Source organism: Tachyglossus aculeatus, chromosome 14, assembly GCF_015852505.1.
Source record: "Tachyglossus aculeatus isolate mTacAcu1 chromosome 14, mTacAcu1.pri, whole genome shotgun sequence".
In the NCBI taxonomy this organism is placed as follows: domain Eukaryota; kingdom Metazoa; phylum Chordata; class Mammalia; order Monotremata; family Tachyglossidae; genus Tachyglossus; species Tachyglossus aculeatus.
Window position 1 is genome coordinate 16,201,469 of NC_052079.1, and position 17,946 is coordinate 16,219,414.

At 48.5% G+C, this 17,946-nt stretch overlaps 2 gene segments (V, D, J or C); one reads left to right on the plus strand and one right to left on the minus strand.

Annotated features, from left to right (window-relative positions):
- LOC119936667 overlaps positions 1-17,946 on the plus strand; it is a 159,351-nt gene that overhangs the window by 63,429 nt on the left and 77,976 nt on the right.
- LOC119936668 lies at positions 1,137-14,702 on the minus strand. The segment is given in 5 exon segments: positions 1,137-1,316; positions 2,052-2,375; positions 2,703-3,026; positions 3,684-3,977; positions 14,655-14,702. Coding segments are annotated over 4 exon segments (936 nt in total).

The following is a 17,946-nucleotide window of genomic DNA, read 5'->3' on the forward strand; positions in this document are numbered from 1 at the left end:
CTTGCAGAGGATTACTTCTCACCATCCTCCGGAGGGACCAAGTGGTAGTTGAGATGAAAGAAGCCAGCCATCCGATGAGACGTGTTCCCTTCTAAGACTGAATCGATGCTCAGAAGAGCCTGCTTGTTGGGTAGGAGTAATAGGAATGGACATCGAAGAGCTGAGTCCCTCACTACTTCACTTCCCACTAGAGCGTAATAATAATTGCTGCATTTGTTAAGCGCTCCTATGTGCCAACTACCGTACTAAGCAAGATAATCAGGTCGTACAGTCTTTGTCCAATATGGAGCCTAACAATCTAAATAGGAGGGAGGACAGTTATTAAATCCCCATTTTACAGATGAGGAAACTGAGGCACCGACACCCTTTACACCTTTCCATTACCTGGGGAACCTGGCCAGCTGGTGGGGCCAACTGTTAGGGTTTCCTGGGATCTGGTAGATATGCTCCCTGCCCACAACAAGCTTACAGTCTACAGAAAGCTTACAAACTACAGCCTGTGTCCCTTTCAACTTCAGCCCCCTCAAGAATGGATGGTCTCACCCTGGAATAGGTGGTCTGTGGGTGGGAAAAAGCATAATTTTGATCAAAATGGAGAGACTGAGCCAAGACCAGGCATTGATGGAAATAGGGTGAGGATTCTCTGGAGAGTCAGAGGGTTACCTTCTTATCTCTACTCTGGAATCCACTGATTATGTCTTTCCGGGCTCACCTTTCTAACAGAAATAACGCTGAAAGGCAAATGATTTACATTTTTTTTAAAGCCAGCTCCTTTGTTACCTGTATTGATTGCAAGCTTTAGCAACTTGAAATAAAACCCGTCTTGAGTTTCATGTGTTTGGCCCATTATTTCCTCAACAGTCTTCACCAGTGAAATGAGAAGAATTGAGATGATGATATCAAGAGTATGTACATCAGATTTATAGAATTGAGAGAAGAGGTGATTCTATATCTGATGAGGTTGTTCACGCTGGGGAAGATAAATCACTGAATCCATCCATGGTATTTACTGAGCATTTACTGGATGCAGAGTACTACACTAACTCTTGGGAGAGTACAATACAACAACAGAGTTGGTAGACACATTTCCTGTCCACAACGAGTTTACAGTCTAGAGGGTGAATTTTCACCTAGAAGAGTTGAAGTGGATAGAGTTGTTCACACTTGAAAGCTGATGCCATATTGGGTGGAGATAGGGTGGTCCCCATTGGGGAAGGCAGGCAGGGTTATTCACCCCTGGAAACTGATCCCACATCTGCTGGCGCTCTTCACTCTAAGTTGGATGTAATGGGGATGATCTTCCACACGTGGGAGGACTGGAATGGAATTGAAAGTGACAAAGACAGATCGTCTTTCAGGAATTGGGTCACCTGAAAATTGAGGATAGGGCCCTCAGGGATGAAAATTAACAAGATTTTGATACATTGGTCAGGTACAAACACAAGGGGATCAAAAGGTGGTGTTTTGCCGTTCTTCTGCCCAAAGACAAGGAGCAGGATAGCTTTGAAGAACCATGAAGTCTCATGGTTAAGGATGGGATTCTGATATCCCTAACTTGTCCCTCTAATGCCCAAGCTGATCGTATCATGTATGAATCTGTTTAAGTCCTTCTTGACCCTTCTAACATCCCTAATATTTCCTAATAGGTCAGTGTGTAAGCTTTCGTTCTGAAATTTATTGATTGAGAATCTGTGTCATGGGATTAACTGTAGTGCTAAGAATTTGTTAAGTACCAAATTGGACATAATCTATCCACAAATTTGAAGGTTTTGCTACATATTCTCCATCCATATCACATATGAAAATGTTAAATCCTGGGAGAGATTAGGTAAACCCAAGGCAGAGAACGGCCCATCTCCTCTCACTGTCCTGATCAGTATCAGGGAAGGCATTTGGCCATAGGCTCTGATTCCAGAGAGGGAGAAGAAGGAGAACTCTCTGGGAGCCCTAGTTCTAGGGCGGAAGGGTTTGGGGAATCAGCAGTAGGAACCGAGGCTGCAGTAACCAGCAATCTCGATGGCAATCATCCCTCTGATCTCCCATTTACTCACTGGGGTTGAACGTGGACAGCTCCTGAGTGACTTCCTTCATGCAAGGGTGCTTGGCTCTGCAGATGTACCTCTTTCCAATCTTCCAGTCAGCCAGTGAGATGGGCTGGGTGCTCATCCTGCTCTCCATTCCATTGCTTTCACGCCTTGTGACCCCAGTCTGGCCATCACTGCCAAGTCCATTCACTTGCCAGCTGATGTGGACGCTGGCTAAGTCATAGCCCAGCACGAGGCAGGTCACATAGCCCTTCCCATCCCCGCTGACCAGCTCATCATAGGAGGGTGCAAAGAGGTAGAGGGTCAACGCAGTGACATGGCTGAGACAGGCTGCAAAGCACAGGAAAAGAGGGAGGACTCAGAAGGAGAGGCAAGTATTCTGCCTACAAACTCTATTGTACTCTCCCGAGGGTTTAGTGTAGTGCCCTGCACAAAGTAAGAACTCAATCAGTACCGTTAATTGATTGATTGACTGCCAGTCAGACAGTCAATCATGTTTATTGAGCATTTACTTTTTTAGAACACTGTACTAAGGGCTTGGGAGAGTACAATGTAGCAATAAAAAGACACATTCCCTGCCTATCATGAGCTTACAGTCTAGAGGGAGAGTGGAGAGAGCTACTCCCATAAGTCATTCTGGAGTTGGGCCCTACCCACCTGAGCACTTGCTGATGTTGACGAGCTCCGGGCCTTCCTTCAGGGCAGGGTGTGTGACCCTACAGGTGAACGTTTCCCCGCCCTCCCAGCTCGAACTGGACACTCTCAGGAGGCTGTGGACCATGAAAGAGCCATCCTGGTCGGTGGCAGAGAAGTGGTTGGGCTCGAGTTTGGTCGACTCCTCCCCATTCAACAGCCACTGCACCTCTGAGGAGTTGGGCTTGAAATGCAGCAGCAGGCAGATGAGTTCCACAGTGCCACTCTCCGAGGTGCCAGTGCAGGATGGGCAAAAGAGATACACACTGGGTGGGCTCATCCTTTGGTCTGGAAAGAGGGAGAGAGAGACAAGGGATTGATGGAGGACAGACAGGAGCAGGCGGTCAGGAGGAGAGAGCTGGTCTGACAAGGGGAGTGCAGTGGCAGCACCAGGTCTTCTGGCATTCAGGGAGGAGACCGGAGGTTGCTGAGAAAGCTCTTTACTGATCAGGAGTTTGGAGTCTCCTGATGTCACTGGCCATTTGGGGAAACCCCATCTTACCTCCTTCCCTTCCCCACAGCACCTGTATATATGTATATATGGTTGTACATATTTATTACTCTATTTATTTATTTATTTATTTATTTTACTTGTACATTTCTATCCTATTTATTTTATTTTGTTGGTATGTTTGGTTCTGTTCTCTGTCTCCCCCTTTTAGACTGTGAGCCCACTGTTGGGTAGGGACTGTCTCTATGTGTTGCCAATTTGTACTTCCCAAGCGCTTAGTACAGTGCTCTGCACATAGTAAGCGCTCAATAAATACGATTGATTGATTGATTGATTGAAACAATTTTTCTCCTCTGCCACCCTCCCCATCCCAACATCGGATTCTTCTTCTGGGCAATCTACCTCCCAGGACCCCAACCCTTCTTGCTGCCATGTCTCAGGTCCCTCCAGTGGGGAAAAGCAGCAGTTATTTCCAGTCCACCAGGGTGGCTCACCTTGGAGTTTAAACTCGACGCTTTTCTGGACTTTGTTGTGTTCCACCGTGCAAGTGGGTGGCTGAGAGGCCCACTCTGAGGCTGAGAGGGTGAGCTGGCTGCTCTTCATGTATGTTGAGTCAGTCTTTTGGATGGATGGAAAGTTCTTCACATCATCTTTGATGCTCCAGGTGAAATCCAATCCATCCGGGGAAAAATTCATTGCTAAGCAGACTAATGCCACCCTGTCCTCTGCTGGGGCGGAGCTTCTACACCCTGAATACAGTGGGTACACGTCTGGAGCCCGCTGTCCTCCTGGAAGAGAGAAATTGTAGACGTGTCCAGTTTCCATTTATATACCCACGGGGATCCCCCGGGGCCTTGACCTCAAGTAGGTATCTCGGTCTGGTCCAGCATCAGACCTGGATTCCAGACTGCCCCCTCTCCATGGGTCAGCTTGGGGAACACTTGGGAAGAGAATGTTCTTCCAGCCCTCTATAATGGGAAGGGATTGATGATCAAAGTCTCTTTCATAGAACAATCAGGGAGGAATGAAATTTTGTTTATAATTCACTTTGATTTACCCATAGTACATACTGCTTTTAGCAGCACAGGCTTGGAAGTCAGAGGTTGAGGGTTCTATTCCCAGCTCTGCCACTGATCAACTGTGTGACTTCGGGAAAGTCACTTAACTTCTCTGTGCCTCAGTTACCTCATCTGTAAAATGGGGATTAAGACTGTGAGCTCCATGTGGGATAACCTGATTATCTTGTATCTACCCCAGTGCTCAAAACAGTGCTTGGCACATAGTAAGCTCTTAACAAATATTATTATTTTTATTATAATGCTATTATATATATATAAAACATATATATAATAATAATATTATAACATTATAATAATGTTATTATACATTATTAGTAGTAGTATTACTATTACTGGGTCAGACCCATGGACCTTCCAGTCCAGGATCCCTTCTGTGTCAATGGCACCAAGATATTTGAAAACTAAGGAATGAAGCTTCTGAAGTCCAGAGATGTGTCTCACCCCAACCTGTGTATTCTTTCCCAACATTTCATACAGGGCTTTGAGCTGGATCAATAGTATTACTAGTGTCATTAAACATCCTACACTTTTTCTCTCGCCATCCCAAATTTTCCTTCTAGTGACCCATCATGGACCGAACTGCTCTTGAACCTCTGGAAATGAGTCTGGTCTCTGCATCAGGCATGGGTCCTCCTCTGTTGGTCAGCTTTGTCAGGGGCCAGGACCAACAGTCACCCTGGGCATTCCCTGGACCCTGGAAGGTTGATGAACCCCCAGAGAACAACCACCATGGCTCGGTTTCTTTTAAAATTTAAAGACAAGTCTCAGTGATTCAACTTTCCCTTCAACCTAAAACCAGCACTCGCTCTCTTAAGAGCCTTACTTCACTGGGAGATAAGTCCCTGGTAATAAAAATAATAATAATAATAATGGCATTTATTAAGTGCTTACTATATGCAAAGCACTGTTCTAAGCGCTGGGGAGGCTACAAGGCAATCAGGTTGTGCCACAGGTGGTTCACAGTCTTCATCCCCATTGTACAGATGAGGGAACTGAGGCACAGAGAAGTTAATTGACTTGCCCAAAGTCACACAGCTGACAATTGGCAGATCTTGTCTGGGATTGGTCAGCGATGCCTTTAGGACAGAGTCCAGAGGGACCATTTCCTCCAGTTACCTCCCCTCCCCTCCCACACTGCCAAGGCCAATCAAGGTGGATGCAGAGTGAGAGAGGGGGTTGGCAAGGATATGCCCATATCTCCTTCTGGAGCCCTGAGCATACCAGCTTTGCCACCCCCTGCCCTGAAGAAACCTAGCCTTCATAGTCTCAGCTCTCAGGCAATTCCCCTGGGCATAACGCTGAGAGAAAAAGGGAAATGCCCAGACTGAAATGCTCCCACTCAGGTTTCAAACCCATATTTAGTGCTGGGACTCTCGAAGCTGAAAAATTACTGTAATCTCTGTTCAGGCTTGTTGTTGTCCCCAAGGAAAGGAGAATGGTATGACGTAAGAAGAGTGATGAAGTAGAAGAAGGTGGTGTGAATTGCTGGTGGAGAGGCATTAGGGAAATGGAAGCAGAGAAATGGGTTAAGCTGTGACGTGGGGACCAGCAGAGAAGCGGGAGGCTCAACTCCATTCTCCACCCAGCCCCCTGATGAGTCCTTCTCAAGCGGGATCATCTCTCAGGCTCATGACGCTCCAGAAAAGACCAGGTTTGGTTTTTATCCTTCTACTTTAGGGAAAAGGATATCATTTCCTGAGGACAAAGAAGAGACAGATACCATCTGGGGCTGGAGGGAGTAGTGTTAGACAGAGAGCCCGACCTCCTGAGCTGTGTTCCTTTCTAAGAAAACCTGTGTCGGGAAACAGCAGTGTTGGGAGATGCTGTGTGGAAGCCTTCTGGTTTAGGAAGAACAGGGGCACTGCCAAGGGGAATTCAGAGCAAAGAGCACATGTTTGGGTGAGGGTGTGCCTGTCTGGGAGCAGAACCTGCTGTTGGCATTAGGGTCAGGAAGGGAAGCAGGGATGGAGGAAGCGAGACCTCATGGAGGTGGGGATCTCCGGGACTGCCCAACAGAGAGGGCATAGTATTCATCATCTTCTCCTCCAGCACAGAGCACTGAGTGGTGAAACAAGATGAGCTATCAATCAGTCAACCATATTTATTGAGCGCTTACTATGTGCAGAGCACTGTACTAAGCACTTGGGAGAGTACAATATAACAATAAACAGACAAATCCCCTGCCCATAATGAGGTTACAGTCTAGAGGGGGAGACATTAATATAAATAAATAAATAAATAAATTACAGATATGTACATAAGTGCTGTGGGGCTGGGAAAGGGAATGAATAAAGGAAGCAAGTCAGGGCAATGCAGAAGGGAGTGAGAGAAGAGGAGAGGAGGGTTCACTCAGGGAAGGCCTCTTGGAGGAGATGTGACTTCAATAAGGCATAGAAGAAGGAGAGAGTAATTGTCCATTGGACATTAGGAAGAAGGGCGTTCCAAGACAGAGGTAGGACGTGGGTGAGAGGTCAGCCGTGAGATAGACCAAAGCGGGTTCCAATGTGAAGGTTAGAATTAGAGGAGCAAAGTGTGTGGGCTGGGTTGTAGTAGGAGAGTAGAGAGGTGAGGTAAGATGGGGCAAGTTGATCTAGTGCTTTGAAGCCAATGGTGAGGAGTTTTACTTTGATGCGGCAGTGGATGGGCAACCATTGAAGTTTCTTGAGGAATGGGGTAACGGGGCCTGAACTTTTTTTAGGAAAATGATCCGAGCAGCAGAGTGAAGTATGGACTGGAGTGAGGAAAGACAGGAGGCAGGGAGGCCAGCAAGGAGGCTGATGCAGTAATCAAGGTGGGATAGGATAAGTGCTTGAATTAACATGGTAGCAGTTTGGATGGAGAGGAAAGGGTGGGTTTCATGAGTTGTTGGGGAGTGCAAGAGCTGGATTCTTATCAGTGGGGAGAAGAGCTGAACTGGGGAGAGGGTGCAGAAAGTAAATGGGAAGGGATTGCAGAAGCTCAAGTCGTTGGAATAAGAGGAGGTTAATTGGCAGAAAGAACAGGAGCTGAGTTGACAGAGGAAAGAGAAGCTGTTTACCTGGTGGAGAATACAGGAGGAGAGTTGATAGGGGATAGAGGAACACAGCTAGGAGAAGCTAGAAGAGTTGAACTGGTGGGTAGTGCAGGGGCAGCATCTAATAGGAAAAGGATCTAAGTGGGAGGTAGGAAATAGCTGAACTAGCAGGGGAAGGAGTGGAAGCTGAGCTATTAGTAATAAATTATTGTATGGAGTCTAGAATTAAGCTGCTAGGGCCTATCGGAACAGAGCTACTAGGTGCTATGGGAGGTGAGATGCTAGAGGTTAGGGAAGCTGAGGAGGTAGGGGCTACATAGAGAAGCAGTGTGGCTCAGTGGAAAGAGCCTGGGCTTGAGAGTCAGAGGGCATGCGTTCTAATCCCGGCTCTGCCACTTGTCAGCTGTGTGACTTTGGGCATCACTTAGCTTCTTTGGGCCTCAGTTCCCTCATCTGTCAAATGGGGATTAAGACTGTGAGCCCCACGTGGGACAACCTGATCACCTTGTATCCCCCCCTCAGCGCTTAGAACAGTGCTCAACACATAGCAAGCGCTTAACAAATATTATTATTATTATTATGACCTCTGAGCTGGTAGGTGCTACAGGAGTTAAGCAGCTAGAGGCTATGAGTAACTGAGTGGTTATGGGCTATGAAATGTGAGATGATAGGACCTATGGAAGCTCAATGGTTAGGGACTTTGGGAGCTAAAAGATTAGGGGTTATTGGAGCTGAGCTGCTGGAAACTATGGGAGCTGATTAGCTACAAGCTACAGGAGCTGAGTGTTGGGGGCTATGGGAGCTGAGCTGGTAAGAGTTATGGAAGCTGAGCATTGTGGCTCAGTGGAAAGAGCACGGGCTTGGAAGTCATGGGTTCTAATCCCTGCTCTGCCACTCGTCAGCTGTGTGACCTTGGGTAAGTCACTTAACTTCTCTGTGCCTTAGTTACCTCATCTGGAAAATGGGGATGAAGACTGCGAGCCCCACGTGGGACAACCCTGATTACCTTGTATCTACCCCAGCGCTTAGAACAGTGCTTGGCACATAGTAAGTGCCTATGGGAGCTGAGCAGCTAGGGGCTACCGGAGTTGAGGTTATAGGAGCTACTAGAGGCAATGCCATTAGAGACAATGGAAGCTATGGTTCCTGAGCTGCTAGGATCTGTGGGAGTTGAGCTAGAAGGAGTTACAGAGGCTGCGTTGGCAGGAGCTATGATTAATGAGCTGCTAGGGGCTGGGGAAGCTAATCTGAGCTGCTAGAATCTGGGAGGAGTTGGGGGGTTTGGGGCTATGGGAGCTGAGCTGCTACTGGAGGATACGGGAGCTGAGCTGTTAGGGTCTTCGGAAGATGAGCTACTAGGGAATATGAGACTACAAAAGAAGAGCTGGTAGGAGCTAAGGGAATTGAAGTGCTGTAGATTTTGGGAGATGAGTGGCAACAGCCTAAGCTCAGCTCCTGGGGCTAGGGGAGCTGAGCTGGTAGAGGTTACAGAAGTTGAGCTGGTAGCAACTACAGAATCTGAGCTGCTAGGGGCTAGATGAGCTGAGGCACTATGGGCTATGAGGACTGAGCTGCTAGAGACTAGAGGAGCTGAACTGGTAGGAGCTAATAGAGTTGAGCTGCTAAATATTGTGGAAGCTGAGCCACTATGGATTATGGAAGCTAAACTGGGAGGGGGTAGGGGAGCTGAGCTGCTAGGGGTTATGAAATCTGAGCTCTAAGCATTAGGAGAGCTGAGCAGCTCTGGTCTACAGGAGTTGAGCTGGTAGGGCTGGTAGGGCTAGGGATAGGGCTAAGTGGCTCTGGGCTACAGGAGCTGGGTTGCCAGGGGAGCTGAGCAGGTAGGGGTTATAGAATTTGGACTGCTAGGGGCTAGGAGAGCTAGGATACTAGGGGAGCTTGAGATGGTAGGGCTAAGACCTAAGAGGCCAAGGGCTAGGGGCTGTGGGAGCTGAGCTTCTAGGACCTAGGGGTGCTGAGCTGCTAGGGGTTATGAAATTTGAGCTGTAGAGACTAGGAGAGCTGAGCAGCTCTGGCCTACAGGGACTGAGCTGCTAGGGGAGCTGAGCTGGTAGGGCTGGTAGGACTGGGGATAAGGCTAAGTGGCTCTGGGCTACAAGAGCTGGGTTGCCAAGGGAGCTGAGCAGGTAGGGGTTATGGAATCTGAGCAGCTTGGGGTCAGGGGAGCCAAGGGGCTAGGAGCTATGGGTTATGGGGGCTGAGCTGCTAGGGGATAGAGGAGGTGATCTCGTAGGGCTTACAGAAGCTGAATTGGTAGGAGATAGGAGGGTTGAGCTGCTATATACTGTGGGAGCTGAGCCACTATGGAAAAGGGAAGCTGAGCTGGTAGGGGTTATGGAATTTAGACTGTTGGGGCTAGGAGAGCTGGGATACTAGGGGAGCTTGAGATGGTAGGGCTAAGACCTAAGAGGCCAAGGGCTAGGGGCTGTGGGAGCTGAGCTTCTAGGACCTAGGGGTGCTGAGCTGCTAGGGGTTATGAAATTTGAGCTGTAGAGACTAGGAGAGCTGAGCAGCTCTGGCCTACAGGGACTGAGCTGCTAGGGGAGCTGAGCTGGTAGGGCTGGTAGGACTAGGGATAGGGCTAAGTGGCTCTGGGCTACAGGAGCTGGGTTGCCAGGGGAGCTGAGCAGGTAGGGGTTATGGAATCTGAGCAGCTTGGGGTCAGGAGAGCCGAGGGGCTAGGAGCTATGGGTTATGGGAGCTGAGCTGCTAGGGGATAGAGGAGGTGATCTCGTAGGGCTTACAAAAGCTGAACTGGTAGGAGCTAGGAGGGTTGAGCTGCTATATACTGTGGAAGCTGAGCCACTATGGAAAAGGGAAGCTGAGCTGGTAGGGGTTATGGAATTTAGACTGCTAAGGGCTAGGAGAGCTGGGATACTAGGGGAGCTTGAAATGGTAGGGCTAAGACCTAAGAGACCAAGGGCTAGGGGCTGTGGGAGCTGAGCTTCTAGGGGCTAGGGGTGCTGAGCTGCTAGGGGTTATGAAATCTGAGCTCTAGGGACTAGGAGAGATGAGCAGCTCTGGCCTACAGGAGCTGAGCTGCTAGGGGAGCTGAGCTGGTAGGGTTGGTAGGGCTAGGGATAGGGCTAAGTGGCTCTGGGCTACAGGAGCTGGGTTGCCAGGGGAGCTGAGCAGGTAGGGGCTATGGAATCTGAGCTGCTCGGGGCCAGGGGAGCTGAGGGGCTAGGGGCTATGGGTCATGGGAGCTGAGCTGCTAGAGCTTACACAGCTGGGGTGCTAGGATCTATGGGAGATGACCTGCTGAGGGCACACAATAAGTGCTCAATAAATATGACTGAATGAATAGGGAAGCTGAGCTGGTAGAGTTATGGAAGCTGAGGTGGTAAGAGCTAAGGAATCTGAGCTACTAGGGGCTAGGGGAGCTAAGGGGCAAATAGCTAGAGGTGATGAGCAGCTAGGGGTTACTGGAGCTGACCTGATAGGAACTAGTGATGGGATTCCAGAAGCTGAGCTGCTAGGGACAAGTGGAGCTGAAAACCTATGGGCTGGGGAGCGGAGCCGATAGAAGCTACTGAATCTGAGCTAGGGGCTAAGAGAACTGAGGGGCTAGGAGCTATGGAAGATGAGCTGCTGGAAGCTACGCAAACTGAGTGGCTAGATGCTATGGGAGCTGAGTTGATTGGCCTAGAGTCGTTGAGCTGCTAGAAGCTATGGGAACTGAGCTGGTAGGAGCTATCGATGCTGAACTACGGGAGGTTTTGGGAGATGAGTGGCTATGACCTACAGGAGCTGAGCTCCTATGGGTTATCAGAGCTGAGATGTTAGGGCTGAGCAGGAAGGATCATGGAAGCTGAGCTGTTAAGAACTGAAAATCTGCAATTCTAGGGGCTAGGGGAGCTGAGAGCCTAGAGATTTATGGCATTAGAGGTTTTAGGGGCTAGAGGAGCTGAGACGCTAGGGGCTATGGGAACAGAGCAGCTAGGGGATACTTGAGCTGAGCTGCTAGGGAAGTGAGCTGGTAGGAGTTACGGAAGCTGAGTTTGTTGGAAGCTATGGAAATTGACCCGCTTGGGATTAGGGGACTGAGAGGCTAGGGGCTATGGGAGCCAAGCTGGAAGGAGACATGGGAACAGAGTCTGTGGGGGCTGGTGGAGCTGAGCAGGTTGGAGCTATGGGAGGTGAGCTACTGGAGGATAAGGGAACTGAGTGGCTAGCGGCTTTGTGAGCTGAGCTAATAGAGTCTATGAACATTGAGCTACTAGAGCTAGGGGTTATGGGAGCTGAGCAGATAAAGGCTATGAGAGCTGAGCTCTCAAGGCTTAGGGGAGCTGAGCTGGTAGGTACTATAGTATAGTGCTAAGCACTTAGTACAGTGCTAAGTGCTTAGTACAGTGCTCTGCACATAGTAAGCACTCAATAAATATGATTGAATGAATGAATGTGAGCTAGATAGAGAAGCAGCGTGGTTCAGTGGAAAGAGCACGGGCTTTGGAGTCAAATCCTGGCTCCACCACATGTCTGCTGTGTGACCTTGGGCAAGTCACTTAACTTCTCTGAGCCTCAGTTACCTCATCTGTAAAACGGGGATTAAGACTGTGAGCCCCACGTGGGACAATCTGATCACCTTGTATCCCCACCCCCCAACCCCGTGCTTAGAACAGTGCTTTACACATAGTAAGCACTTAACAAATGCCATCATTATTATTATTATGTGAGATCATGTTTTGTGGTAGCTGAGCTGCTAGGTACTTTGGGAGTTTAAATGCTAGGGGTTATGGGAATTGAGCTGCTAGAAGCTATGGGAGCTGAACTGTTGGAGCTATGGGAGCTGAGCAGCTAGGGTTTAGAAGAACTGTGCTGCTAGCGACTGTGGAAGATGATCTGCTAGGACCTAAGGGAGCCGAGCTGGAAGAAGCTAAGGGATAAGAGCTGATGGGTGCTGAGCTGCTAAGAGGAGTTCAGGTGTTGAGGGTTACAGAAGCTGAGCTGCTGGGAGTTACTGGACCTGAACTGGCAGAGAACACTGAAGCTGAATTGGTAGTGGGTAGCAAAGCTGAACTGGAGGGGATACAGGAGGTGAACTAGTGGACATCACAGGCTGGGTGATGGTAGGAAGAAGAGAAACTGACTTAGGTATTGAACTATGGTCAACTTTTTTGTTTGGGGATTTTTTTATGGTATTTGTCAAGCACTTACTTTGCACCAGGCACTGTACTAAGTGCTAGGGTAGAAACAAGCTAGTTAGGTTGGACCAAGCCCATTTCCCACAGGGGGCTCACAATCTTAATCCCCATTTTACAGATGAGGTAACCGAGGCTCAGAGAAGTTAAGTGACTTGCCCAAGGTCACACAGCAGACAAGTGGCAGAGCTATGATTAGAACCCAAGTCCTACTGACTCCCAGCCCTGGGCTCTATCCACTAGGCCATGTTGCTTCTCATTAGCAGTTAGGAGGGGTGTGGTGTTACAGTTTGGAACAAATGCTCACTGGTGGAGGAAATGGGCTATCAGGATCACACACAGACTTTAGCCATCCAGGGCTCCAGACTTCAGTTGGTAGAGCAGCCATATGCTGATCTGAGAGGGCACTGGACCTGAGCTGACCAGAATCAGGAATGCAGGGTTGGCAGAGGGCACGGTAGTCATTAGCAAAGGACATCAGAGGCTCAGCCAAAGCAGAGAAAGGGTTTACACATTGCCGGGGGCAACAAGGGACTTGTGCCCCCAACCAGAGCCTAGTAAAGAAAGCCAAGGGGATAAGTTAGCAGGGAGCATGCATGAGTGTGAAGCTGGCAGATCCTGGAGGAAGTCCAGGAGCTGAGCTGCCCAGCAGCAGTTTTGGGGGTGGCATGCTTCTGCTGGATGGGACTTTCCAGTCCTGAAACGACATCGGGTCAGCCATCTGGGCAATCTGAAACCTCGCTCTGGTGCAGGCAGGATGGAGGAGGCAGCTATATACCCATCCCTGCAGCCCCTGAACTGTGAATACTGACATCTCCCTGGGAAATTAGGCCCCTGTGACCCCATCCTGTTGAAGCCCCAATGAGACATTGATTTCTCTCTATGAATCCTCAGGAGTCCAGGTACTTTGTTCCAGTAATCCTTCAGTTTCCACATCACAAGGGCCTCAGCCAACCCTAGATGGAGGCTGCGCGAGTCTCAAGGCAGTGGACACTAGGGTTTCTAAGCTCAGGGTTCAGCGTGAGGCACGACTGGAGAGAGAGGCCACCCATTCTTTCACCCCAGAACTCACCTCCCACTGCCAGTTTCCTTCCAGCTGTTTCCTTCTCCCCCACACATGTCTCTAAGGAGAAAGCTCACCCCACCCGGCTCAGCGCCTCGGCTTGGGTCAGTGCTTCCCTTGCATCTTCAGCCTGACTGGATTCTAGAGTCTGGAGACCCCCCACCATTCTGGTCACCTCCTGGTCATCTTGACCTCCATGCCGCTCTCCCAGTCAAATCCACCCAAGGCAGGGTGAGGGGCTCCCACCCAGCCACTGAGGAAAGCGTGAAATTATACTTCCGCCCTAGGGAGTTGGGAGAACCTCTCCTCCTCCTCCTCTGTAAGAACTTGCCCATCTGATTCCTGAGCTGACTGCCATTCTGTGGGGGAAGAGGCTAGTAATAATAATAATGGTATTTGTTAAGCGCTTACTATGTGCAAAGCACTGTTCTAAGCACTGGTACAGGGTGGTCCATGCAGACTAGGCCCCTTGACTCCCACTGTATCACTTGCCTACTGTGTTACCTTGGGCAAGTCATTTAACCTCTCTGAGCCTCAGTTCCCTCTTCTGTAAAATGTGGATTAAATCTTGCCTCCTACTTAGACTGTGAGCCCTATGTGGAACAGGGACTGTATCCAAACTGATCACCTTGTATTGATCCCAGTGTTTGGCACATAGTAAGTGTTTAACAAACACTATTATTATTATTATTATTACTGTTGTTGTTATTATCATTGTTATTATTAAAATGGGGATCTGATATTTGTTCTTGGACTGTGAGCCCTATGTGGGATAGGGGTTGGGTCCAATCTGATTATCTGTCATTTACCCCAATGCTTAGTAACACTCAGCACAATACTGCAAACTTCAGAAATACTGTAATAATAAGAATTATTATCATATGATTATGATTAGGGTCATTGTTATTAACTCTGGAGGAACAACACCATCCCACCTGACCCTGTGTTGCTCGAAGACTGGTCCATTCCCACTGAACAAGTATGTGGGACAACTATGATTTTCAAATGCCATCAGGCCCTGAGGGGGTCACATAATTGGCCAGCCTGATCCCCAAATGCTGATCAATAAACAGATCATACTAATTCAGTCCTGGCGGTTCCCCCAAGTCCATAGACTTACCTTCGAAGGACACAGAGTCATCACATACCTGAATACTTTGGATGGGTCTCTCCATTCTAAGTCAGTTTTGAAGGAATGTCTTCTCCTGGCAGAAAAGCACCAGCGATGAAACTTATTTGCCCATCTGGGGCTTCAGGATAGCAGCCGCAGCTTCGGTGTTCTGTTCTAAGCACATCCCCAAGGCAGGTCCAGGAGTCTCCTTGTTAAACTGCTCCGTCTGCTTGCCAGCCCACTAGGGAAAAGGACAAGTAGCGGTTGGATCTCAGCTACCAGAGGTCACCTGGGGTTGTCAAAACATGCATGTGTGTGAAATGTCCCAGCTTAACCCCTGTTTTTGCCTTTCAGCTGTGAAAGTGTCCCCGTCTGTCTACCCCTTGATTCCCAGCCGCAAGGAGAAAAACCTCTCCGAGGTGACCTTGGGCTGCCTGGTGACCGGCTACTTTCCAGAACCGGTGAATGTCAAGTGGAGCCCGGAGACCTTCAGCAGCAACTCCCAAACCTTCCCTGCTGTTCTGCAGCCTGAGGGCCTATACACCCTCAGTAGCCAAATCACCGTCCCTGAAGATAATTGGTGTGGCGAGTTGTTCACTTGCAGTGTGGAGCACCCTGCCACCAGCAGCAACGTCCAAAAAACAGTCGGTAAGACAACTGCCCCCTGCCCTGGGGGAGGTGGTGGGGGTCATAGAAAGGGGGGTGGGGTCCATCCTCCCCCACAGAAAGGGGTAATGGAAGAGGGTATCAGTCAATCAATGAATCATATTTATTGAGTGCTTACTGTGTGCAGAGTTCTGTACTAAGTGCTTGGGAGAGTGCAATATAACAATATAATAGAGTTGGTAGATGCATGTTCCCTGGCCACAACGAGCTTACAGGCTAGAGAGAGACACAGACATTAACATAGAGAAATAAATTAAGGATATGTACATAAAGTGCTGTAGGGCTATGGGAGGGGTGAAAAAATGGAGCAAATCAGGGTGACGCAGAAGGGAGTGGGGAAAAAGGAAACGAGGGCTTAGTCAGGGAAGGCTTGTGGGAGGAGATGTGCCTTCAATAAGGCTTTGAAGGTGGGGAGGGTTGGGAAACAAGAGGCTGGTAGTGTTCCAATTCAGGACAAGACATACCACATCAGTGCATGAGGAAAAACCGCCTGAAAGCCTAAGTGAAATGTCGGTTCATGGCAGGACCTACCCTTTGAGGGCAGGGATGGTTGCTCTTTATTGCTGAATTATACTCTCCAAGCGCTTAGAGAAGCAGCGTGGCTCAGTGGAAAAGAGCCCGGGCTTTGGAGTCAGAGGTCATGGGTTCAAATTCAGGCTCCGCCAACTGTCAGCTGTGTGACTTTGGGCAAGTCACTTAACTTCTCTGGGCCTCAGTTACCTCATCTGTAAAATGGGGATTAAGACTGCGAGCCCCCCATGGGACAACCTGATCACCTTGTAACCTCCCCAGCGCTTAGTACAGTGCTTTGCACATAGTAAGCGCTTAATAAATGCCATCATTATTATTATTATTATTACATGTGGTGGGAAAGGGAGGAAAAAGCCATGGACCCATTTAAAACCTAGATGTGAAATTCCAGTGCCCTCTTCTTTTAAATTAAATTAAATTCTTCTAAGCAATTTTTATCTCTTCAATATTTTCTTCAGTCTGAATGACTATTGATCTCTTCTTCCTTTTGCAGGACCTAGATTTCCTGGATCAAATTCATGCCCAGGTAAGTCTACAAACCCTTGCTCCTCTTCTTTCTGCCCTGCTGAGAAATGGTAGGAGAAAGGTTGAGGTCTTCTGAATCTATTCTAGATGCGTTCCAGATTTAGGAGCACCATCTGAGCCGAAATCTCCAGGTACAGACAGGTGCTCCATTTCTGGTGCTCTCAGGGTCTGAAGAAGGGCTGAGGACAGAGGTTGAGCTGATGGGATGCTGGTTTGGGAAAGGAGCTGAAGGCCCCTGGATCAAAATGCAGAAACTGAGAGAGAATGTGAATGAGCCTTGGTTCCCCTCATAGTTCCAATAGATCAATCATATTTATTGAGCGCTTACTGTGTGCAGGGCACTCTATGAAGTGCTTGGGAGAGTACAACACAACAATAAAACAGATACATTCCCTTCCCACAATGAGAAATTACAGATGGATATCCAGAAGTTGAGGTGGAGGCACAACCATTCACCCCTCTGGACTGCAAGCTCGTTGTGGTCAGGGAACGTGTCTACCGACTCTGTTATTTTGTACTCTCCCAAGCACTTAGTACAGTGCACTGCACACTGTAAGCTCTCAATAATTATGATTGATTGGTTGATTGATTGATTGACTGAAGGATCCAGTTCTTCATGATCCACATCAACTCCTAACACCCAGGATTGGGTAGCTGATTCTAATTTTTGCCCTCCAGTTTTATGCGGACCTGCAGTGTTCCTAGTCCCTCCAAGACCCAAGGACTTCCTCTCTGAAGGCGGCCAACCCACGATCATCTGTGTGGCCACTGGTCTCAGGGATGAGGAAAAAGATGCTAAAATAAAGTGGTACAAAAATGGAACACTGTTTCCCAACTCGCAAAAGGCACAGATGTCATCAGATACAATATGGAATGGCACACGTGTTTCCAGTAAGCTGTCAGTGACCCCCGAGGACTGGAAGAGTGATTCAGAGTTCAGATGTGAAGTGGAACACAAATTATTTCCAACATCGTTGAAAAAATCAATCTCCCATGATAAAAGTAAGTAGATGCCTGCTTTTCATGCTACCCAATTTACAGCTTCTCTCTTTCCCCTGAGAACAGGACTTGAGTTAAGGCAGGCTGAGGGCTGGACACCCCTGAAAGGGCCTCAGAGGGGCAGTTTGAGACAGAGGGTGCAGCATATGATGTCACAGCTGATAAAGTAGGATAATAATAATAACAATAACAGTAATTGTGGTATTCGTTAAGTGCTTACGATATGCCAGGCACTGTACTTGGGGTAGATACAAGCAAACGACATTGGACACAGTTCCTGTCCCATGTCGGGCTCACAGACTCAATCCCCTTTTTACAGCTGAAGTAACTGAGGCATAGAGAAGTGAAGTGATTTGCCCAAGACCATGCAGCAGACAAGTGGTAGAGTCAAGATTAGAACCCCTGACCTTCTGATTCCCAGGCCCATGCTCTATCCACTATGCCATGCTCGGACTGTAAGCTCATTATGGTCAGGGAACGTGTCTGCTAATTACCTTGTACTCTCCCAAGCGCTAAGTACAGTGTTCTGTACATAGTAAGTATCAAATACCAATGATTTGGAGAGTGAAATAAAAACGTTTTCAAGTCATGGAAGATGAAAACTCCCT